This window comes from Alexandromys fortis, unplaced genomic scaffold (assembly GCF_014885135.2).
Source record: "Alexandromys fortis isolate MF-2015 unplaced genomic scaffold, M_Fortis_MF-2015_v1.1 scaffold_130, whole genome shotgun sequence".
Lineage (NCBI taxonomy): Eukaryota > Metazoa > Chordata > Mammalia > Rodentia > Cricetidae > Alexandromys > Alexandromys fortis.
In genome coordinates, this window is record NW_026068016.1 from 3,352,260 (window position 1) to 3,377,425 (window position 25,166).

The following is a 25,166-nucleotide window of genomic DNA, read 5'->3' on the forward strand; positions in this document are numbered from 1 at the left end:
ACCCAGGAATATTTCATGTGCTAGAGATAAATAGTATAAAAAAATATAGACCATCCTACCCTCTCACACCAATGTGGGCGAAGAGAAAGTAGGCAAGTAAAATAAACAAATGTTTGCTTCTACTCAGTGCTCAGAATTAGAACTGAATTGAGGTGGTCCTTAATACATGGCATTATTAGGAGGGCGTAATAATTCAGTAATTGAACTGTTTAAGATTGAAATTGCCACCAATTCACTTACATACAGTGTATCTTCCTATGTTTGAATGAATGCCTGTATATATTATAGACAGTGTGTATGTGTGTGTGAGAGACACAATAAAGATTCTAAATTGCAGGAAAAACAGAATTTCACTTTCTACCCATAAAGAATTGCCCCAGTGCCTGAAGAGACAGACGACTTAGCAAGTAGCTCAGAACTGTGATCCCTAGGAGCAGCAAGCCAGGAAATGTGGTGATCCTTGATCCGCCCGGGGCAGTTTCCAGGCCAGGCCCAGTAATGACATCACTGAGACGAGTGTCAGCAGTAGGGTTTGTGAAGGAGAGTTGAAAGGGCCTTGTACTCAGAGAGCATGGGCACAGAGGGCGTCCCCAGAGCCCACTGCTGCGCGCTGCCCTACTATTGTGGGGGTGCAACTCCTCTGGTGGAGGCAACAAACCTAACAATTTCTGTGTCTCACAGAGGCAGATTAGTTCAGGTTCCCACCTGCAATGTGGCAAGAGCACATAACACAAGAGGAATAGGATGGGTGCAGAAAAGTATTACCCAGATAACGAGAGTAAATTACCCTAGATCAGAGCCTGCCTCAGACTTGCCCAAACAGAGCTGAAAGCAAGCCCTGAGAGATGAAGCTGCTCTAAGGAGACTTCCTGCCTGCCGGAACAAGCCCAACACTTTACCAAAACCAGCACCCACGAATGTGAAAGTAGCAGGGCCCCGCATTCAGTCACAAGAAATGCATGAAAGTAATAAACTGTGACCTAGAGAATCATTAGGAACAAAAGCAGAAGTTATACTAGGAATGGCATAGTCTTTTGAGACCTCAGAGCCCACCCCCAGTGATGCACCTTCAACAGGCTACACCTCCTAGTCCTTGCCAAGCAGTTCTACCAAGTATTCAGATTTATGAGTTCATGGAAACCATTTTTAGTCAAATCAGTACACCCACCAAAAAGAGGTACACTAGATGATCGGACTCTGTTTGTGTATTAGAAAGAATGCAGTTGCACTAAAGCCCCATGATGGCAGCCATTCTGTAAGTTACCATGTTAAGTGGAAGGAGCAGGATGGGAACACTGCACACCAAGCTTCCATCCCTATATAAACACCCCACTGGTGTGGGCAGTTGGCCCTGGAAGGACTGTAGTAAGAGCTGGTGAGTGGTTCTCTGACTTTCTCTGCTATAGACTGAATTGGAAGGTCCATGATTTGTACTTGTGCATATTTTACCTAATTAAAATATCCTTTGTCACCTAAGGGAGAGCTGGCCCAGTGGTTACAAGCACTTGCTGGTCTTCAAAGGACCAGGGTTTGGTCCCCAGAATATGCATAATGACTCACAACCCTCTGTAACTCCAGTTCCAGGGGATCCAGTGCCCTATACTGACCTCTGTGGGCACCAGGTACATGCATGGTGCACAGATATACATGCAGGTAAAATACTCATATATCTAAGAAAATCAAAAGGAGTGAATCTAAAAAATATAACTAAATTATATGAATGCCTTATAAATGAATCAAGAACCTGGAAAATGCCATAAATTAGTTTACCATGATGGTTTGCACCAGGAGTAGTTCTGTTCTGGGCGCTGTACATCTCAGATGTCAGGCCCACACATGGTTCACACTCGTTTCATGCAGACGATTCCAAGGGACTCCGTGTAGCAAGGTGGCACATGCCCTTAATCCCTGCACTCAGAGACAGCAACAGCTCTGAGTTAGAGGCCAGGCAGCCTGGTCTACATACGGAGTTCCAGGCCAGCCAGGGCTACGTAGTAAGATTCTGTCTCAAAAACAAAACAACCCCCCCCCCCAAAGTTCAGTTTTTCCTTTTCTTTGCTATTGCTATGCACTTGGGAGGTGGAGACTGGAGGGTCCGTTTGCTTCAAGCCTGTCGCAGAGGTGTGATTTGGGCTACATGAAACCTTCTCTCAAGCAAATAAAAAAGTTGAGTCCTTTGAGCCTCGAGGAGTGGTGTGGAGCACACCCAGTCTTCCAACAAGTCATCTGTGAAAGTGTCACATGACAAGGGTGCTTGCACGGCCAGCTAGCCGTTGTCTTCCTCCAGATTTCTTATATTAAGGTTGCAATTTTCTTGAATCCTACAGGCTCAACATCCTGAAAATGCCAACTGCCAAGATGTTTTCTTTTGAAAATAAATATTTTCTTGGTTCTATATAAGTAGAATTCTAGATTTCACCGATAGCATAATGCAAATAAGATTCTTTAGCAGATGGACAAATTTTAAATGTATCTGAGTCATAAAAACAAAAGTCAACTAAGGGGAAAATTGAACTTTTCTTTTGAATGAGGTCTTTGGCTCCAGTTGGTAGAGTAGTAATCTAGGGGCTTTGTGTATTGTTTTATTGAAGCAACAGTAAATGTCAGTCTTTCTTAGCACCCGAGATTGTTTAGACAGCTGGTGAAGTGGCCTACATTTTAAAATATGTATATGGCAGGTTTTGGGGTATCTTAGTATAAAATCATTGTGTGTGAGGCCCAATTTCTAGCACCTGGAAATTTGCCTACGCAGCCAACAGAGCACTCAGTCCCGGGTGGCAACACAGAGCCCTGGAGCTTGCATTTTGAGTGAAGTCAGTTGTAAGATACTTTATTCTACTTGTGATTCCAACCTCCTAAGAGTCACTCTTCTGGGGAGCTTTGCTTCCTGGGATGAGTGACTCAGATATTTGTCAACGTAAATATTTAGAGAACTTACTGGAAAAGATCATGGAAGACAGACACACACCCGTAAAGCACTTTCTGTTGACTGATTAAATATTTTTTCTGTTAGTTACCACTCTGTACGCCGAGTCTGTTTGTCTGTCAAATCTGACATATGCAACAATGAGAAAATACTGCTTTAGTTTTGCCGAAACACTTGGTATTTCAGGAAATGCTGCATCTGCCTTGTTTACGTGCTCCTCTTGCTGTGTCTAGCACCATAGAGTGTTCAAAGGCAGATTCACTGCTGTCCCTGTAAGGGGTCTGCTGAGAGTCGCTGCTCCACTCTTACAAGACAAGAGTCCTCCCTTGCCCTTCTTCAGTGGCCCTCCAGAGATCTTTATCATCGTGTGAACCCTGGGGTCACTAGCAAGGCACATGCTTAGGAACTTTCAGGACCCATGTCCTTCCTCCTCCTCCCGTGCTCTGTCAGGAGCTGCTACAGAGTCAGTGTGGAGAGATGTCTCTGCAGAGTAGTAGAGCTTTGTAAGTCCCGATTAAAATACGCTTCGTCCATGGTAACCATGGCGCACTGTGCAGTTGGTGCTGGGAACATGTTATATGTATAGAGTGTTTAGATCTCAGCTTTCCTGCGTGGAAAACTCTACTCCCCCCCGATTTTCCCAGAGGTAAGACAAAACAGAAGAGGTTGTGCATTAGATTGGCTTTGTGTGTTGTAGGGTGAAATGAATCATCCTCCAGACTTGGGTGTGAGCATGACCGTTGATATTGACTGCCAGTTGACAGGGCATAGAATCGCCGGGAGACAGTCTCCAAGCGTGCAGCTGCTTTCACCATAGACCTTGACAAGAATGGTGAGCAGACTGAATCCTCTCCTGCCTTGAAATTTCTGCCATCAAACACATTAGTCCCGCGACTTTTAAATTCAGCCTCCCTCGGGTTCTCAGGACACAGACAGAAGGCAGATTTGTTGTCAAATTTTAACCTGAAAGCCCCCATTGCAGTCATGGCAGAGTCCTTGTTCCCGTCTGAATCCTCATAACCTAGGCCTCTACCATCCGCATTTCTCTCGGGCTTCTGGTCTTCCAGACCCCATCAGAGGAACCCGCCAAGCCATACCCATACCATCGGAGGGCTTTCCTAGCTCAAACTTCCAAATTCTTCCTGTGCCCCCTGGAGACCGTGTGGTCAGGTCTGTCACAGCAGTAGCCCCCTTCCGGGTACCAGTCTTCTGTGTCAGCTGCTGTCTTGACACATGGCTCAAGGAAGGAAAGGGTGGTTTTGGTTCATGGTCCCAGCCCTTCACTGCAGAGAAACCATGAGTGTGGGAGCATGAGGAGCCCGGTCCTGCAGCAAACGCAGTCAGGAAGCAGAGAGAGGTGACGGCCACATTGACCCACTTTCTCCTTTTTATTCAGTTTAGGACCTCAGCCCATGGAACTGGGCTGCCTGCAGTTAAGGTGGCTCTTCCACCTCAGTAAATCTAACTAGATGACCCTCCCACGCCTGCCCAGAGGCTGGTCCTTTCAGGTTGGCAGTGTTAGCTGTCACAGCGAGCCCTTGACTTCCTCTACCTTGTGCTTAACGACAGATCCAGAGTAACTAGAGGTGGTAGAATCCCTGTGGACAGATTCTCAGAGAACGCAGGAAGCAGCTTTTCTACTGTCGCCTTCGCTGTCCCTGTCTGCTGAACTATCAGAATCTAGCCGTCTCTTGTGGCTGGTACCACCAACCAAATCCAGCTTCCTTGTAGTTAAGAGTGACCCCCAAATTAGAAACAGGTGCTTCTTAAGCATTCTTGTCTCTGGCCTCTGAGCTTGCTAACTGAATGTCTGCCCCAGGCACTGTCCAGCACTATGTGTACGGTAACTTACCTGTCAAGGCTTATAAAATAGCTCACTTAAGCTGATGTGGACGGGAGGAAGAGTGGCCTAGCGCCACGTTCAGGCCCCTTGCTGCTTATCATTTGATTTACTAGGAAACACTATCTCTTTTGATTAAACTCGCATTAGCACTCTGTGACTTGCTTATCATAGCCATAGCTTAGGCACTTGTCTGAAATAATACGGTCCCTTGACAAATGGAATATCTTACAGTGTGTGTGTGCACCATGAATAGAGTTCTTTTAGAAACAGCACGCATACCTATTTTATACATAAATTGACAAGGATGGCAGAAACTCATCTTCCCTGTAGCAATTTGAACCAGATGATTGAGGATTTATTGCTAATTATACTTGTCATCCTGACATAAAAGTCATTAGTTCTAGAAAAACGTGTTTGTCATACCAGGATTATCTCTAATTAATACAGTCAGTATCGAACACGTATTTAAAGCCAGAGAGAACAGTGTCTACAGCACGTGTGACGGGCTCCAAGGAGCGGAGAGCGAACCTGCTGGGGTCTCATGTCGTGCCTTAAGCGCAGCCTGACGTGTGAGGAAGCAAAGCGCTGGGCTGCATGGCATCCCCTGCTTCTGTCCCTCACTCCCTTGTTGACGAATGAAGGTCGCCGAAGAGTCGAGAGGGAGGTCATTTGTACGGCTGAGGTCCTGGACTAGAGCAGTCAGAGGGAGGCCGTGTGTACTGCAGGGGTCCTGGACTAGAACAGTCAGAGGGAGGCCGTGTGTACTGCAGGGGTCCTGGACTAGAACAGTCAGAGGGAGGCCGTGTGTACTGCAGGGTCCTGGACTAGAACAGTCAGAGGGAAGCCGTGTGTACGGCTGAGATCCTGGACTAGAACAGTCAGAGGAAGGCTGTGTGTACTGCTAAGGTCCTGGACTAGAACAGTCAGAGGGAGGCTGTGTGTACTGCTAAGGTCCTGGATTAGAGTTCAAGCCCGATCCAGTGTGCAGCTTCCTCAGCTTAAGTTCTAATCAAGTTGATCTTGGCAGTGCCCGCAGGTGGCCATGTCCTCTTTTCTTAAAGTGCATGTAAAGTTGGAGCCCAGAAGAATAAACCAAGCGCTTATATCCAGAGAGCTGCCATGATGTGAATGAGCTCGGGTGCAGGCTGGATCCCCATGGGCCCTGCAGTGAGGCAGCGCAGACTCATGTGGTGGACTGTGACAGGCGGAGCTGCTAGTCTTAGCATCACCGAGTATGCGGTGCTCAGGGCCATCTGTCTTCCAGCTCTTGCTTAGGCTGCACGGTCTCAAGCAAGTTAAACCAGTTGCCTGTAAGGTGGGCATGTTTCCACCACACACATAGAGGTCAAAAGTTGATTGAGACCAAAAAATGATGCAGTAGACCTCAATTCAGACTGACCCCCGACTGTTTCACTATTGTTTCCTGTAGCAGTGAAGGTGTTTACACAGATGCACACTTCGGTATGGGATGCGTGCGGTTAACAGTGAGCCTGCTGTGAGCAGCCATTGCAGGTTGTTTCTTCCTTTATCAGGTTCTCTCTGTAGCAATCACCTTGTGTAGTTAACGTCCTTAAATTATATAATAAACTTAAATATTAAATTACAAGTTAGCGTTAATATACAGTGACCTAAAATACTGCCACCTGAAACGTGCAGGGGCAGGGGAGGGCTGCGGTTGACCCATCGGGTCCTAAGGAAGAATCCAGTGGTATCCACCAACTAGGTTGTGAGCTTGGTAAGCTCCACATACAAGGGATCGTGGCTCCTAAAGTAGAATATGAGGTCATATTCCAAAATTACCCATCAGCTGGCTGAGGGGGCGGTACAGAGTGTGAAAATGTCCCCAAGCTCCACCTCCCCGGGTTGCATTGGTGTCTTTGCGTTGACACAGTGGAGAACATCCCACTTGGCTACATATCCAAGGCAAAACTCTGAAAGCAGGGCTGAGAATGCTGGAGTCGTATGGGCTAGGGTCTCCTGGGCTCCCTCCACTTGCATGTTCCCAGAGAGAAGACCCGGCAGAGTGAACTCCCAGAAAGTCTGTATCCTGAGTTAGTTGCCCGGCCGTGTTCCCAGTAGTTCTGTAATAACAGACATCAAAGTCAGCTAGGAACACTTGATTAAAGTTTTGAATGATTTGGTTCCAAGAGATGTGTAATAACAGACAAATTTGGTTTCATTTTGAAGAAAAGGAATTCCACTTCCTTCCATTTGAAATGCGCACGTGCGCGCGCGCACACACACACACACCCCCCAATGCTATACTCTCTTGGCTGTTGTTAATGTGACAATGTGCGTGCTTAACTTTATGAGAGAGGAGGAGTTGGAACCGTTTGGTTTTGAGTCTAGAGGCCTGAGGAACTCCCTGACTTCAGGCTCTTAGTTGAAAGTTGAACCAGGACATACCCTAACTGTCCTCACTCTTAACGGCAAAGGCTGGCCAAGCCGAGCCTGTCACAGGCAGTACAGCACAAGAGAGAAAGCAGTGCCTGGCTCAGAGTGGACCTCACTTTCTCAGGTGGACACAGTGCCCAGTTGTGTGATTCAGTCCACTTCACACATACAGTAAAGTAGCCTTTGTGGGCCGAAACAGTTGGGGTGAGAGTTAACCTGTTGGTCACTGTCAGTGCTTCCATTAGCAGAGAGCAAGGACAGCTAGAGGAAGGAAAGTCTGAGTGTCATCTGTGTCTGTGTCTGTGTTTTGTTGTTCATTTCCTCGTCACTGAATGCTGCGGTGCCCTTGGATCTTCACAGATCAGGACTGAATGAGGTCAGTCCTGCTTTGAGGTGCTGGCGGTGTTCTGAGACCCACTCCACACTGGCTGCTTCTTGGAACTTGCACAGAATCTCTCATCTTCTCCAAACCTAGAACCTCCTGTCATAGGCCTCAGCTATAAATTTCTAAATCAAAAACATGCAGAGAACAAGTTTTCTCAATATAGTATCATTTTCCCTTTCTAAGCCTGTCCATCACTGTGTGGCAACATAAAGAACCCACAATGGTTTAAAATAATAATTTTATGACAGTGGGGCAGTGTTCGGTGTCCTGGATGGGCACTGAAAGCCTTCGAGTTCCGGCCCCGCCCCTTGCCTCTTGCACTTGGGCATGACTTTTCTGTGGTGGCAGTTTCTGCGGAAGGTAGTCTGTCCCCATGAATACCTGTGCTAGGTAGTCCGCCCCCATGAGCACCTGTGCTGGGTGGTCCGTCCCCATGAGCACCTGTGCTGGGTGGTCCGTCCCCATGAGCACCTGTGCTGGGTGGTCCGTCCCCATGAACACCTGTGCCGGGTGGTCCATCCCCATGGGCACCTGTGCCGGGTGGTCCGCCCCCATGGGCACCTGTGCCGGGTGGTCCGTCCCCATGGGCACCTGTGCCGGGTGGTCCGCCCCCATGGGCACCTGTGCCGGGTGGTCCGTCCCCATGGGCACCTGTGCTGGATGGTCTGCCCCCATGGGCACCTGTGCTGGATGGTCTGCCCCCATGAGCACCTGTGTTGGGTGGTCCGTCCCCATGATTACCTGAGCTAAGTGGTCCGTCCCCATGATTACCTGAGCTGAGTGGTCCATTCCCATGAGCACCTGTGCTAGGTGATCCGTCCCCATGAACACCTGTGCTAGGTGGTCCGTACCCATGAACACCTGTGCTAGGTGATCCGTCCCCATGAGCACCTGTGCTGGGTGGTCCGTCTCCATGAGCACCTGTGCTGGATGGTCCGCCCCCATGAGCACCTGTGCTGGATGGTCCGTCCCCATGAGCACCTGTGCTGGATGGTCCGCCCCCATGAGCACCTGTGCTAGGTGGTCCGTTCCCATGAGCACCTGTGCTGGGTGGTCCGTTCCCATGAGCACCTGTGCTGGGTGGTCCGTTCCCATGAGCACCTGTGTTGGGTGGTCCGTCCCCATGAGCACCTGTGCTGGCCAGTTTCTGTTGTCAACTAAAGACAAGAGAGAGAGACTCTTGATTGAAGAATTGCCTCTCCAATTGGCTTGTGACTATGTCTGTTAGAAGTTTTGACTGTTGATTGGCTCTCACGCCCACTGTGCGGGGCACCCTTCCTCTGCATATGTATGAAGGCTAGCTCCCCATCAGCCAGAAAAGCATCCTTCCCACATGGTTCCTGCCTCCAGCCTACTACCTTGAGTTCCTGCCTCACTTCCCTCATGATGAGCCGTGACTTGGAAGTGTGAGCTGCGATAAACAGTTTTCTCCCCAGTTGTTTTCTGGTCAAGGCATTTGCAGCAACAGAGCAGCACCTAGGACGATAATAGCTAATGCTAGTGGTTTGCGTTTCTTACATGGCTTGTCTGTAGTGCACAAGAATAATTTCCAACTAAACTTAGAACAATTGGATTCAACGTGGCATGTCCCTAGGTGATTTGGAGGCGTCCCCAGGGCTAGCATCAGCATCAGTAGGCTCCCAAGGGGTGGTCCCCAGCATACTGGGGGAATGTTAAAATGTTCATAATGATTTGAAGGGACAGGTTTCGAGAGTGAGGAATCTGCCTCACAAGTTCTTGTCCCAGACATGTGCAGGGTTTATAGTGGGAATGTAAGAAACTGCTTATGAAGGAACCATCATACAGAAATACATTCCTTTTCCAGAGGTTTTCTGTGTGGCACTTGTTACCTCCTCACACAAGTAAACCATAGGTGTTGCTGTTGTGTATAACGTGTAGCCAGGAAGGTTGTGTTAGAATTGAAATGGTTGCACGTTTAATTAATTTTGAACAAAATATATTTTAAGGAACCTTCAAATTATTTTGAAGTAACACCTCCACAATTAGTAGTTTTATGAGTTTGGAGGCTTTTTTTTCACTAACTATAAAGATAAATATACCCACTTAGTGCAGTGGTTCTCAGTCTTCCTAATGCTGCAACCCTTTAGTACAGTCCTTCATGCTGTGGTGACCCCAACTGTAAGAGCATTTGCATTGCTACTCCATAACTGTAATTTTGCTGTGCTGTGAATCATGATGCAAATAGCTGATACACAGGATATCTGATATATGAGCCCCCAAAGGGGTTGTGACCCACAGGATGAGGACCACTGACTTTGTTTATAAATTGATTTTGCCCAGATTTACTAAAACAAAACTAATATAAACTCTTTGAGTGTACACTACCGTAAGTTTAGTGTGGCCCTTGTGTCTGCCTGTCTTAAAGTGAGCAGTTCTTTAAAAATTTGACTTTTAATAATGTCACATTAGCAATGGCATGACTATCATTGGTTAAAACATTCTATTTTTAGCAGGGCAGTGGTGGTACATGGCTGGCCTACAAGAGCTAGTTCCAGGACAGACTCCAAAGCTACAGAGAAACCCTGCCTTGAAAAAACAAAACAAACAAACAAAACCATTCTATTATTATGTATGAATCCATATAGGACATTCGCAGTTTTTTCCAACATATTTTCTGTGCGTATAATCTTTGTAGCCTAGGAAAAAAATAATTCAACAACATATTTTTTACCTGGCATGTGAAATAAAATTTAAATTTTTAATTTATTAGTCTAAAAATTCTATTACTGACTTTAGGAAATCTGGAGAAACTGTATGTTTGGGGTGTTGAGGATGGCTCAATATTTGTAAAATGTTACTCACATGACCATAAGGACCCAAGTTTGAGTCACTAGCCCCATATAAAAGAACAGAGATCGGTATCTATAACCTCAGTTGTGGGGAGCAGGGGCAGCTGGATCCCCATGGCTAACCCAGCTGTGGGGAGCAGGAACTGCTGGATCCCCATGGCTAACCCAGCTATGGGGAGCAGGAACAGCTGAATCCTTAGGGCTAACTGAGTAGCAAGCTCTAGGTTCAGTCCGAGACCCTTTTTCAAAAGTAAGATGGAATTTAAGAGAGAAAGACACCTCAGATACTGACCTCTCTGCCCTTGTGCAAATATACGAACACATCTGTATGTGTCCATCATGGGGAGGGCTGTTTCTCTAGCAATATGGTTAAACAAGTCTCCCAAACTAATAAGGAAACTTTAATTGAACTTAAATAGACCAGTGAAGATTTAGAAGACGTACTTGGTGGCATTAAGTGAGAAGTGTTTTTGAGATTTCTGGCTATATTAAAGAGCTCTGCTGCCTTTAATAACTGTGTTAACTTAATAAAGAGTTATAAAGGATCAACCGTGGAGCTCCTCAGCGGAAGTTATTCAAGATCTGCGAGGTTCACCAGGCTTATGGCCACTGTGTTCTCTGCTGCTCATTGCTCTGAGCAGTTGTAGTCAAACAGAGATGCTCTGAGCCTTCTGAGTTAACATGCTGTGTATGTCCAGCACTGAGGAAAATTTTCCTGCTCTCAGACAGTGCCTTCCTTCAAGGAGTGTTTACTAGAGAGGCTTATTAAAGTTCTATTTATTACACTTAATATAAAAGTAGAGTACGATAAATAAAAGTACTATAGAACATGTAACTGAAATAATTTGGAGTATAATTTAAATTGATTTCTGCATTAATTTAGAAGCATTAAGAGCATTTAATTACAATTTAAAATGTGTCCAAACATACCGTGATGGAGACGATATTAGCAGTATCGTGTCTTACTCCTAGGTTATTTGAAAAAGAGCATTGGCTTTATTAATTGTAAAAAAGAAAAGAAACAGAAAATTACAAGTGGGTTGGCCTTACTGTCGAGGTGGACGCTCTCTCTTGCCCAGACTGACCTCAGGCTCACGGTCTTACCTCCATCTCTCAACAGAGTCTCAGTAGTGTGGAGCCTAATCCCACTGTCCTGCTTTTAAAGATATAAAATGTAGAGCCCAGCAATTGCTTAAGCAAGATATAACTGTGTAGATATAGCTGGCATGGGTTAGAACATTATATTGTCACGTAGACATCGTTGCAAGATATGAATAGTCTTTTCAATGACTTTTTTAGTGTGTTTATAATCCCTGTAAGAGAGGAAGCAGTGAGACAAAACACTATTAATTTACCCACTGTGTGAAGGAAATTTAAAATTTTTAAAGAAATCACTATAGTTAGTCTAAAAGTTCAGTCGCTTAAGTTTGGTGATAAAGAGAATGTATATATTTTCTGACAGTATAAGTAAATCAAGTGTTGCAAATAAACTTATTTTTCTTAGACATGTATAGAGTATATGATAAAGCTTCCCAAATTTTACATTTTCACTCCTCTGGATTTTAGGACCGAGCGTGGGGAGAGCTCTGACCAATGCTGGCCAATGCTGGGTTTTCCTGGTAGAAAGGTGGCCGTGAGCTGGAACAGAACACTGACCAGTTGCTAGGATGAGATTTAAATGAATTTTTTTTTCTCCTCTCACAATTAGGCTATCAGCTGCAAAGGCCAGCACAGCATATCCTACACTCTGTCGAGGAACCAGACCGTGGTGGTGGAGTACACACACGATAAAGACACGGACATGTTCCAGGTAATGCGTCATCTGTAATGAGAACTCTTGCCTTTGCCTTTGCTTGTGTATTTTGCCATGCAGCCAGAACATGTGTCCCAATGCCATTCAGTCACGCCCAGGGGAAAGAGGTGAGAATAATAGAAAAAAATCCCTCCCATTCTAAAGGGTAAGAGGAATTGTACTCTGTGCCCTCAGATAACTTTGGTTGTTTCTCGTTTGCTTTTGAGATTGTATTAATTCCCGCATTTCTCCCTCCCATTTCTTCAGCCCTCCCGCATACTCATCCCGACTCTCCCTCAAGTTTATTGTTATTCATCAATCTTAATGCAATAAAAGATTATGATAACAATAGACAAAAAAGTAAAGCAGCCTCTTTTAAAATAAAAATAAAAGAAGAATTTTTCAAATAGCACGAGCCAAAGAAGACATAAAAATATTAGAGGCTTCCAGAAATAATTAGAACAGGGTATGAAAAAACATAAGCCATGTGACCAACACCTTCTAGAAAATGTAAAGCCTAAGTACTTTCTTAATCAAGTTTAAGACAATAAATTAAGTGCTTATCTCTAAAAAGTGTTTTTGACTTTTAAAAAAGTATAGAATGAGTGTAGGAAGAATCAGAAGCATATTACAGAGTCTAGGGATGAACCAAACAAAAGCAGTAGAGAGAAGAAAGCATCATCTGAAAAGAAAAGACTTAGAAAATGCACCCAAGGATTCAATACTTGAGAAACAACAGGAAGTTGTTCTTTTGGTTTTTGTTTTTCAAGACAGAGTTTCTCTGTGTAACAGTCTTATCTGTCCTGGAACTAGCTCTTGTAGACCAGAGCTGGCCTCAAACTCACAGAGATTCACCTGCCTCTGCCTCCTGAGGGCTGGGATTAAAGGCGTGCGCCACCACCTCCTGGATAACAATGGAAAGTTGTAATGTGGACTTGTGAAGACAGAAGGCAGACCTGAGCCCAGGAGGTGAGCCCTGCACTTAAGTATGGGGAGCACATCCATGGACAGAGTGAGGGCAGAATGAAGAAACAGAGGCCCTGCAGCAAAGCTAAGATGGTATTATGTCTTAGAGTGGGAAGGATTGGTTAGCAAACGAGGCAGCAGGATTTGTGTTTCAGTGTAGCTTCTTTATGAATGTCAGAAATCTGGAAGGTGAAGTGGGGACTTGAGACAGCAAATCCAGGTGCCACAGGTTGATCCCCTTCCTGCATTAACCATTTCCCCAGACTCTACGAAAGGAGCAAGAGCAAAACAGGGACAGCTGTCCAAATGAGAACCTCAGATAGCCAACAACTCTATTTTAAGATTATTCAACATGGACTAGCTCATGGCAGAGCACTCATTCCTGTTGCTAATTGAAAACAGCACAGAGCGCCGTGTGTGGAAGTGGCTTCTGAACAGCACCGTGAGTGACCTTCACAGGCAGAGTTGCTGCAGCACCAGTGACGTAAACCATTTATTTATGCATAAACCATATAGCTACTAGTTTATACATAAATAGTTAAGGAATATGAAGCGTGACTTTACCACAGATGTGGTAAAGAATTACATTTCCTAACAAGAAAAACATAGGTGAGTGCACACTTCAGCATGGATTGAGTGGGTAGACCAGAAAGACCCAGGGCTCCCATGAGCTTCAACAGCTCTGACTAGCAGAAGAGCCATCCTTCATCAGAGCTGTCCTCAACATTTTGAAGAAATATTTAATTATCTTTATAGCTATCATATTAAAATTAAGATCAAAATTGTTATAAGTAGCATTCTGAGGAAGAAAACTGTCTCAGAACTAACACTATAAAATTCTAAATGATTAAATTTTCAAGGATTTTTTAAATTAAGTAATCATTATATAAATAGCTCAAGTTAAAGTATTCTAATCCTTGGGTGCTGGAGAGGTGGCTCAGCAGTTAAGACCACTGACTGCTCTTCCAGAAGTCCTAAATTCAATCCCCAGCAACCACATTGTGCACACAACCATCCATAATAGGATCTGGTGCCCTCTTCTGGCATGCAGGCATACATGCAGATAGAGCACTCATATACAATAAATAAATAAAAAAAAATCTCTAAAATGTCCTAATCCTAACATCCCCACAAAACATAAAACAAAATTTGTATTTTAGTTAAATTTTTTATATCCAAAATAAAATAAAAACAAAAGGGAAGTGACATTGGGAGAAATATGTACAGATTCGTATCACAAACAGTGATACTAGACAGTGAGTCCTATAGTTAGCATTGGAGCCAGTTACAGTTGCTTACTGTGAAATGCAAAATCATTAAATCATGCTATTAAATAAGGCAGTAATGACAAATACTAATACTAAATATTATATTAATTATTAAATTAGTATCACTGTGAATGACTTAAACAGTTCATAGAAACTCTATAAATAGTCTCTAAAATGGTAATTGAAACATTGACTAGGCAGCTAGCTTTGTTAGGGAAGAACTAGCCAGTTGGTGTGCAGATCTGGGGACCATGAGTTCTAGACGGCCAGGCACTGTAGATGACCTGCCTACAGAACAGTTGGGAGGCAAGGATGTTATTTACACACAGTGTTAGCAGCAGCGCCACTCTCCAGGCCAGCCCACAAGCCTCCTGAGTGCTCGCTTCTGCATTGCGCCAAGGTGGGCACACGCTTCCTATCAGTGTTGTTGTAGAACTTAAAATGGCGCGCGCGCGCACGCGTGTGTGTGTGTGTGTGTGTGTGTGTGTGTGTGTGTGTGTGCGTGTGTTTCACTGCCCAACCTTTTTACTGCAAGCGAGATCACTGACTTTTCCACCCTGCAGTCAGCAGCTGCTCTTTCCCGTGAGGTGGGAAGGCAGGTGCTGCTGATGAGAGAGGGTGTACTTTTTTAAGGAGAATCGTGGTCCTTTCCCATTGCCGGGCAACGTCCTCTGGATGAGTGCGGTCTTCTTTGTGCCCTTCCCTTCTCAGAAGGAATAAAGCTGTAGCTGAATTTTGTTCCACTAACTTCTGAGTGCCCCATTTTGTCACGGTACTATAAAGAGTCAAGATTTAATAAAATCAAGACTTTTTTTTTACCAGCAAGTATGTGGCAATGCAGAGGGTGCAGCTAGAACGCCCACTGAAGCACCACAGTGCCTGTCACTAGCGCCAGACCCCATCTTCACAGAGGGCATCACAGGGGGATTGAAGTGCCATCTTTATTTTATTTTGGAAGAAATTCGGGTTTATGGACTTACACCTCTTGATGGGGCAGAGCCTCAAGGGCTCTCTGGGGAGAGTGGACCATGTTCTTACAAATTACTGATTTGTGGGTTGCAGAGATAGCTCGGGCAGTGCACAAACATGGACCTGTTTGATCCCCAGCATCGACATAAAAGCCAAGGTGGAGAGATCTAGACTCCTAGGATGGGCAGATCCAAGAGCTCGCTGGCTAACTAGTCTAGTCAGTTGGTGGGGCTCCAGGATCAGCAAGAGATCTCCAAAATAAAGTAAAGAGAATTGGCAAAGGGACCCAGTTGGTAAAAGCATGTGCCACCTGGCCTAATGACCCAAGTGTAATTCCCACAACCCACAAGGTTGGAGAGGACAGCTCAGTCAAGATGCCCTCTGACCTCCACACAGCGCCTCACATGCCCCCCCTGACCTCTATGCCACGTATACATACACATGCAAAAGAAACAAACGGAACAAACTAAAGATAAATAATGGTGAAAGTGACTGAAAAAGACATTGACTTCTGGCTTCTTGAGTGAGTGTGTTGTGTGCACACACACCTGCATGTGCACACATACATACCCTTTATATACATATACAGAAAAAGGGAAAAATACTGATTTTTTTTAGTTGTTTCTTTGCCAGCCTCTTAGTTGTGGGCCTGAAAATTCAAGTTTTTAAAGGATAACGCTACTTAAACTAAGGCCAGAAATGATAGTGACAGAAATAGATTAAGGTCTTTGTTTTAACAAGACAAAAAGATTTTCTAAGTTTCTTAAGAAAACATGACGCTGGTGGTTTCTCCTGAAGTAATCTTACGTTTTAAATGTGTCTCTGTGTGTGGAGAGGTGGTCCCAGAGGCCAGGAGAGGTGCTTATCTCCCAGAAGGCTGTATCTTCTGTGCTTCAGAAGGCTGTAAGCTGCCTTGTGTGGATGCTGGGAATCAAATTTAAATCTTCTGGGGAAGAGCAAGTGCTCTCAATGCTGAGCCATTCCTCCAGCCCTGAAATAGCTTCTCTCACTGTCTACAGTAGTAAACAAAGCATTGTGTTAAAGACTGGCTCGGCTCTGTTTTGTTTTGTTTTATTTTGTTTTTGGAACAGGGTCTCACTTTGTAGACTAGGCAGGACGTGAGCTCACAGAGATCCACCTGCATCTGCCTTCCGGGTGCTGGAATTAAAGGCATGTACCACCATGCCCAACTTTTTCTCCTTTTAACAAGCTTGTATGTTCAGATCCCACTGGCAAACATTTGCTGTCCGAAGGATGAGCCTCAGCCTTGAAGGCTGTGCCCTGCAGCATCCCCGTTAGCTTGACATCAGCGTTTCAGGTGCAGTAGTAGAGTATCAGGGCGAGCCGTCAGGGCTAGATTTAAGGATGGCAGAGTCTGAATTCACATACACAAGCAAGATGTTGGTAATTGCTTTCTAGATCTGGAATAAATGAAGAAGGAAATAAAGAAGGAAACGCTCAGCAAGAGAGTAAAACATAGAATGTGAGAGAATGAAAGGAAGAGGCAGATGCCATGCAATGTCCCTCAGATGGGACAAAGTCCCACGTGCACTCTGACCATGACGTGACTATAGTTCAGACATAGCACTTCATTAGCTTCAGTTTAGTTTAAAAAACATTAATAATAGCTCCATGTTAAATTATTGTTCTTGGAAATGTCTTGTACTTGTGTGTGTGTGTGTGTGTGCGCGCGCGCACGCGCGCAGAGTTGGTCACCATTAGAGTCCTTTATCATCTTTGTGTATACATCAAATATATGAAGTTGAGTGAAATTTAAGCCCTGCAATGCTGAAGCATGCATGGGCAGCCCCTATATGGCGGTTCTGTTGAACTTTCCATATTGGGTTTCATGGTCTAAGTTGATGAGGACAACTGACCAGGTCTCTTCCTCAGTATCATATGCAGACACTCACGCGTGCACGCATGCACACACTCACACACACACACAGTGCATCTACTATGCCAGATACTCACCTGGTCACAGGGTAGAGCGCTAGGACTGTAGCTCAGCCTGCCTGGCATACGCAGTCCCCTTTTACTGCTAACACCGTACATTATCTATGAGACCAGGCAGGTAGACTACCCATCAGCAGGCATTCCAGGTCGACAGCGAGTTACCAGAGCCCCAGACTGGAACGGGCAAGCAGGAAGGAAGTGAGGGGAGATAGACTAAGCAGATGGATAGAGTGAGAAGGAGGAGCAGGTAAATAAACTAGAATCCTGTATGCGGTAATGATAGCTGGAGCCACACAGGGAAAGTGGAAGGATTTGCAGTGTGCTTGCAAGCTCCATTGACAAGATTACACAGAGTGACCATGTGGCCGTGGAGGACAGCCATTGCTGTGCAGAGCAGGACGACAGGTGCCCCAGAAAGTGCATGGTCCCAAATGAAAGTCAGAAAATAAGTGTGGAGAGGGAGGGAAAGGAAGACGGGAGAGTCCTTTGTGCCGCTTCAGCACCGTCTTCCTGGGCTCCACTGGCATTCAACAAATGAACTTGGATTCTATATAAAATTTCGAGTCCGGTGAGTGAAGTTCTCACTGCAGTTACTCTCTGAAAGCCAGCATTCTATGAATAGCAGATGAATTTAGAAGCATCTTGGCTTGTGTACCACTTAACTGTCAAATGAGATTTAGAGGCATCTCCGCTTGTCTACACGACTGCCTGTTAGGAAAAGTGGAGCTGGCCGCAGAAAAAAGGACGGGCTGCAGGTTTCCCACACCAGCTGGGTTTCCAATAAGAAAGTGGCCAAAATTTCTTTGCTGGCAAAAGCAATCTGAAGCTTGTGTCTTAAAGGAGAAAGTCGAACACTTCGGAGGTTAGAGGCAAATGGAGGTGACGTGGTAAGTCACTATATGACCAGCCACATAAGAGCGTGACTTAAAAGAATTGATCCTAAATGAATTTAGTAACTTAGGTAAAGTCACAGTGTGGCACTCCTAGAGGGAAGGAATTGCTGTGGGCGTGAGGTGGGGGGCCGGGATGTGGGCCTGTGTGGCGTCTTAGAAGAGGGCTCGCTTTTAGCGAGATGCACGAATGTGGGACACAGGCTTTATTTGGGTTTTGTGAGCAGGGAGATACGAGCTTCTCACATTTACTCCACTCCTAAACATCTTCTGGAATAAAGTTCAGGGGGAAGCATGCTGCTGAGTCTGAATAAGTCTCCTTTTCTTCTTTTTATGCTTCTATAGTTATTAAATATTTGCAGCATTTGTGACCATTGCCTTAAAAAGGTGAAAGCGTCAGAAAAGAAAAAAGTAGAGCTTGCCTCCCAGGATCCACCCAAGATGAAGATAGTTGGTCCAGCAGGGGTGGGGGGAGGCTGACAAGGCCCCACCCTCACCGAGGAGCACTTGACAGCTCTTTGAGGTTGTGGATGCTGGCGGGTGGGTGGACTGTGCCCGACACCAGTGCACTGGTGGGCAATAAGAAGCTGGGAGTAGGATTTGGAGAGGCATTCTGGAGAGAAATAGAGGCTAGGTGTGACCAAAACACATTGTATACAATATAAAAAAAAAACCCTCAACAGGTAGAATATATGTTTCTAAAAGGAAGGGAGATGTACTTTCATTCTATGCTTTTGTACATTTTTATTTTGAGCTATGTATATGTAAACCTTACTTTTAAATTTATTAATAAGTAATTTCAAGTTTAAAAAAAGACTCACGGCTTTCTCAGTAGAGCTGAGTTACACATCCATCTTGAAAAGGGATCCAGCAGAGGGAAGGTTGTACAACTTTATAAAGATGAAGGATATGGTATGGTTTTATGGGATCTCTAATTTAGATTTTTTATGTTGCATTTTTAAGCAAGTTATGGTTTCCTAAGCCTGATATGCATACGGCTAAGCAGCATTCATCTGCTTAAGTTGGTGAGCTTCAGTGTAGCCAGTCACTTCGTTCATTCCAGGCACATTTCATCAGAACAAGGAATTAAGGGCCATTGAAAAACAAGAGGAAATAGGCGTCTCTTGGCTGTTGGCTTTATGGGGGTAGTCTGTGTGTGGGAACATACAGGAGAAATTTGCAAAGGAAATTAATGGCACTTCTGGGAAGCATGCAGAGCTAGATGATGTAAGATCTCTCTACTCATTTGAATTTTTTTAAAAAGTCATGTTTTTTACATTGCTTATCTTTTCAGACAGAATTCAGGATCAGAATAAAAACACCTTGGAAATTGATTTTCATAGCCTTATGTGCATACATGTCAAGGCCCATGTGTTCCTCCCACTGGCAGGAATCAGTCTCTGTTTCCAGGCAAGGGCATTAGTGGCATATTTAGTGAGGAATTCTTCATCTTCATGTAAATGGTTTTGATTGAAGGCCATGTTTGTCTCTGCCTTCTGGGTAGACCATGAGGAGCACCAGTATATAAGTGTTTAATATCCCATCCTGAGGATTTTCTTATTCATAAGCAAATGTGTCTTCTGGTTCGCTGGAGGAAGTAGGGCCTGTTTTAGCGGAATCTCCTAAACAGGAAAGGCTGTTAAAACTCTAAGGTCGTAGTGAACTACAATCTCCTGGGAGCTTTGAAATCTCACCAAGGAAAGGAAGCCACTATAATATTGGTAGCAACTTTCAGACTTCCATAGAGAGGTTTCCTTTATGATCCCGACATGGGATGCTAAGTCTAGCTTTTAAGTATTTCCTTCACTCACATTTCAAACGCTGGACTGACTCAGAGAAGCCCCCATGTTCTCCTCAGTTTCCCTGAACAGCGGCAGCTGCTGTTTTCCCACCATCCCACGCAAGGGCTTTGTTTGCTCAGTGCTGTGAGTCATGGACTGACTGATTTAGGGAGTTCAGCGAGTAAAGAGTTCCTTTGTTTCTTTAAAAGTTTGCTTCCTCCGGAAATAGAAAACAAAGAATGATCTGCTGTAAAAGTAGTATCTCCAACTGGAACCAAGAGAGAAAAATCTAACGTCATTTTCCCAGAATAGGAAATAGGAGCTTTCTCGTAATCCTTAAAATTGGTGGATTAACAGTCATAAAGTTTCAGTTAAAATGAATAAGATCTAGGCATATGCTGTATAGCATTTTATATACCTATACCTATGTATATCACACACACAGGTATAATACACACACACACTAGCATTATACCTGTAGTGTTGAGCATTTTTATGTGCCCATCTCAGGCTGTGGAGTTAGCTCAAATTGGCAAACTTCTTGGCTCTCAAGCTTGAAGACCTAAATTCAAGTCCCAGAACCTCCTCTAGTAGTCTTAGTGCTGGGGGATGGGGGAGGTGGAAATAGGCTCACTGCAGCCTGCTGAACTACAGGCCAATGAAAGACTGTCTCAAAGGAAGTCACAGCATCTTTAAAGATGACATCTAAGGTTGTATATGCACGTGGATACACACACACACACACACACACACATCTGTGGGGGAGGGGTGTGATCTCATTAAGTGTTGATACCATGATAAAATGAAGTAGGTTTTTTAAAAGACCTGATGGTTGTGTGTACGTACTTTCTCTCTTGGGTAGGAAGGAAGGGCACACAATTGACAGGTTTCTAGACTCCCAGTCCTGTGAATACATCGCAGAGCCTGGTGTTTTTCATGAGTCATGAGAATGTTGGTTTATTCAGGTGGGCAGATCAACAGAAAGCCCTATCGACTTTGTGGTTACCGACACCGTTTCCGGTGGCCAGAACGATGATGCCCAGATCACACAGAGCACCATCTCCAGGTTTGCCTGCAGGATCGTGTGTGACAGGAATGAGCCGTACACGGCACGCATATTCGCAGCTGGATTCGACTCCTCCAAAAACATCTTTCTTGGAGTAAGTACTGCAGATCCATTCTGGCCTCAAAACCCACCCGCTACCGTGACAGTAGCTTCATCTGGGAGGGAACTGCTTTGTGCAGCCGCTGAGTGAGATTTTTGAAGTTTTCGTTTTCAGAAGCCAGCCTGAAAAGATGGTGGTAAAAGCTTGAGGGTAATTTGAAGCTTGGTCATATGTACCCAGCACTCAGGAGGGAGAACATGAGGGTTATAGATTCAGGGCCAGCCTGTGCCTGTACTACCTAGAGAGACCATGTCTCAAACAAAAGAAAGACTCTGCAGACCACTCGATTACTGTTGCCCTTGTTTCTGGTGTATCAATTATAATGTATGCTGTACTGATTTTTAAAGAAGTACTTGTTAACATTATAATACATTTATGGTGAATTTGAGAAGAAATGTCAAGGGGAAAAGTAAGTGGCCAAATGTAGACATTTAGAGCTCAGAGGAGACTTAACTGTTGGTTGAAGGGGGGAGTGTTTGCTCTGTTCCATACTGGACATGGTATGTGGTAACAAAACAAAAAGCCCTGCCTCATAAACAAACCCCAAAAGTGTTAGTGACTGTTCTTTCTTAATAAAATTACCTTTTGCTTCAGAATATTGGCTGCAGAGAGAAAATTGTCCATTGTGACCTAAAGAGTAATTAAAAATACATCATCCCACATGGCAGGAAGTACCGAGGGAGGCCAGTCAAGCACTGGTTGTTGCAGTGGCCCTGAGACATCTGGGACCAGTTCTCTCTGTCTTGCCCATTGCCTCTCCTGGTACACCAGCCACCTGGGGGGGGGGGTGGCGAGGGGAGAACTGCTCCTGAGTGTGCACCTGCTCCTGAGCTTCCCAACATCTGCTTCATGGGGCAGCTCCCGGAGAAAGAGGAGGGAGGCCGTGAGGCTCTGTGCTTCTGTTTCTTCCCGGGGCAAAGCCGCCTCCCCGCAGGCACATTCGGTCTCCTTCACCAGGCACTGTCCCTGTGGGTTTACACTGAGCAGGACCCCATCCTTCCTGCCCTGGCACGTAGACAGAACATGAGTTCTGCCAGGGAAGGAGAGGGGCATCAGCGGGGTGGCAAGCAAGAATGTCTGTCCCATCACTGCGACCATCTCCTGGGGAATAGACATCTGTTTGCGTGGAAACACACTGGCCCCCAAGTTATTGGCTTAATCTTTTTAAGTTTGTACCTTTAACAAAAAGTTTAGAATATTGTTTTTCCTTCAGTGTCCGGGTAATGAGTGCTTGTGAAACACTTTTAGGAGCAGGCTTGACAGAGGGGTAGGCGGTCTCGGAGTGCGGAACTGAGGGGAGGTAGTGTGTAACTTCAGACAACTTAGCGTCTCTCCTGTTGTCAGAGCAGCACACTGATCCTACAATTACAGCTCTAAATAGAAAAGGAAATGCCTTTTCTCTGTGTAGTCCTAGCTGTTCTGAAACTCACTATGGAGACCAGGCTGGCCATGAACTCACAGAGATCCACCTACCTCTCTGCCTCCTGAGTGCTGGGATTAAAGGCGTGCGCCACCGCTGCCTAACTTTCCACTGTATTTTAAGGAGAGTCTGGTGTCCCCTCTGAGTGTCACTTTCACTTTCTCTGGTCTCTGGTTTTATTTTCCAGGAAAAGGCAGCAAAATGGAAAAACCCTGACGGACACATGGACGGGCTCACCACCAACGGTGTTCTGGTGATGCACCCCCGGGGGGGCTTCACAGAGGAGTCCCAGCCGGGAGTCTGGAGAGAGATCTCTGTCTGTGGAGACGTGTACACCTTACGAGAGACCAGGTCGGCCCAGCAGAGGGGAAAGCTGGTGAGTGGACTCTGCTCTGGGAAGTGCGCCAAAGTGCAAATGCCTCACGGTGGCCATCTTCAGGGCAGCCATCTTCAGGGCGGCCGTCTTCACTGTGGCCATCACCTTCCCACTGATAAAGCTCAGAACCTTCGTGCAGGGTGGAGTGTGCCATTCTCTGACCCAGAAACAGATTTCCATAAACTCTAGACTTGAATGGGTCCTGTCCTTGTAGCTGGCCATTCCATTCCTGTGTGGAAGTGTGTTACTTTTTATCCTGTCTTAAGAACAGGATCCTTTATTACATTACTAATTCAGAAGAATCCTGAGCAGTGGGAGACAGTGGGTGAAATTTTTATATTAAAGGTCTAGATTTTCTAAAACTAAGAAATACTTATGTTGGCATTTTCACACCCTTAGTTTCATGGTTAGAAATTAATCGGGTTCTAGGTATTGTTTACCAGGGGTAAATATAGAATACTTTGCTTGAAGTCACTCCTGTACACATTGGCATGCTGGCGTCTCCTAAGTGTCATTGGCAAGCCTTAAAACAGGTGCTTCTGGCGCCCGTCTTGGTCCTAAGTGGCAGTCTGAGGCCTCTGTCTGTGTGGTAGCCTGTGGGACAGGCTTGAAAGACTTACTCGCCTTTACTCCTGCTCTGCTACAGAAGCTAGGAGGAGGGAACGGGGCCCTTTTTCTAGATTATGAAAAAGAGCACACCGAGTGGAGGGTGTGTCTGTGGGCTGCAGCGAGCCACATTCCTAGGATGGAGAGAGGACGCGGACCCAGTGAGCGGTTGGCTGTCCTACGCCTGCCTGAGATTTGTTTCTAAGGAATCCCTGTCATCTCTGATTCACACGCTCTAGGGGCAGGGGAGGACCCCCATCTTACAGCAAGGCTGCCTTGTCGCAGTGTCTCTTATGAATACACAGGAAAAGGTCAGGTCGAGGCTGCTTTATTTAAATACTTTTCGAGAAATTAAAAATAGGAAAGGGAGTCTGAGAACAGTTTCTTTACAGAACTGTTTCTGATGACCCAGTAGTTTTACACACGCTGGCCTGGGTGGGCAGACCTGTGACCAGTCCTTACAGCAGCAGAGGAGACGACAGCGGGTACAGACACTGCGTTAGCTATTCTTCCCATGGCTCAGCTCCTTCCCCCTGCAGCATAGCCCCCAAGGAAGCAGTCACCCACCTTAGCTCTGTAGATGGGTCACTAAGCCAGACAGTGGCCACAGCTGAGATTCTAGCTCCTGCGTGAGTTCCACTCCATGCTGCATCACAAAAGCCTGTGCTTGGTGCTCACCTGAACTGGTTCACACCTGAGCGTTTGCCTGCCAGTGTGAATAGAAGCCGCACGCTGAGCTGGGCACAGTAGCTGGGGTGGAGGTAGGAAAATTGTTGAGTTCTGGGTCTGGCTGGGCTATATCGTGACACCCTGTATCAAAAACCAAGGAGTAGGAAGATAGCTCAGTAGTACAGCTCTTACCTAGCCTGTGCAAGGCTCTGCACTCAGTCTGCTGCAGGAAAAAAATGAAGTAAAGCTACCCTGAGACCCATGGCAAGATTGTCCAGCGTGCATGTCACCAGGTGGGTTTCTTATCCTCTCTGATTATGGCCGTATGGCTTAGGCAGCAGTGTGTGCATAGATTTTTGCTAAAGTTGCTAAAAAGAAATGACTCCAAAAATGCCTTGTATTGGTGGGGGTTGTGCGTGCATGTGTGTATATGTATGTATTCACATGTGCACACGGAGATGACAGGGCAACCTCTGCGATTGTTCCTCAGGCACTGCCCACCTGTTTTAGGCAGGACCTTGCCCAGTAGGCTAAGGTAGCTAGCCAGTGATGTCAAGGGATCTTCTTGTCTCTGAGATGGCAAGGATACAACACCACACCTGGCTTCTTTACAGGGCAAGTTCTTTCCCAACCAACCATCTCCCTAGCCCAGACAGACTCATTTTGAAATTAATGCCTATCAGTAACGTGTCTTAGATCTGTAGGTAATGTGGACACCTTTCTTCCTTAAATCAAAATCGTAGAACTGTTGGGTCTCATACGTTGTTGCCACAGACACTCTGCGTAGAGAAGGAACCTGTACCGACCGCCCTGCACCCCTCCAGCCCACCTGCTCTAGAGTTAGATGGGAGGTACCGAAAGACACACTGATTCCCTTGCCACCAAGACCTCCCGCCCAGCCGCCCAGCCTGGGCCCGCTGCCTCATGCTGTGTTGTCCACCACCCAGCA

General features: G+C 45.6%; 1 protein-coding gene across 5 annotated transcripts in view; it reads left to right on the forward strand.

The window, feature by feature from the left end:
• The window catches only part of Peli2 (pellino E3 ubiquitin protein ligase family member 2), a 141,135-nt gene that overhangs the window by 110,384 nt on the left and 5,585 nt on the right, over positions 1–25,166 (forward strand). For all 5 annotated transcript variants that reach the window (XM_050162402.1, XM_050162404.1, XM_050162400.1 and 2 more), the window contains 3 exons: positions 12,067–12,168; positions 20,946–21,140; positions 22,754–22,942. In XM_050162402.1, the coding sequence (XP_050018359.1) occupies positions 12,067–12,168; positions 20,946–21,140; positions 22,754–22,942 (486 nt within the window). The remainder of the gene's footprint in view (positions 1–12,066; positions 12,169–20,945; positions 21,141–22,753; positions 22,943–25,166) is intronic.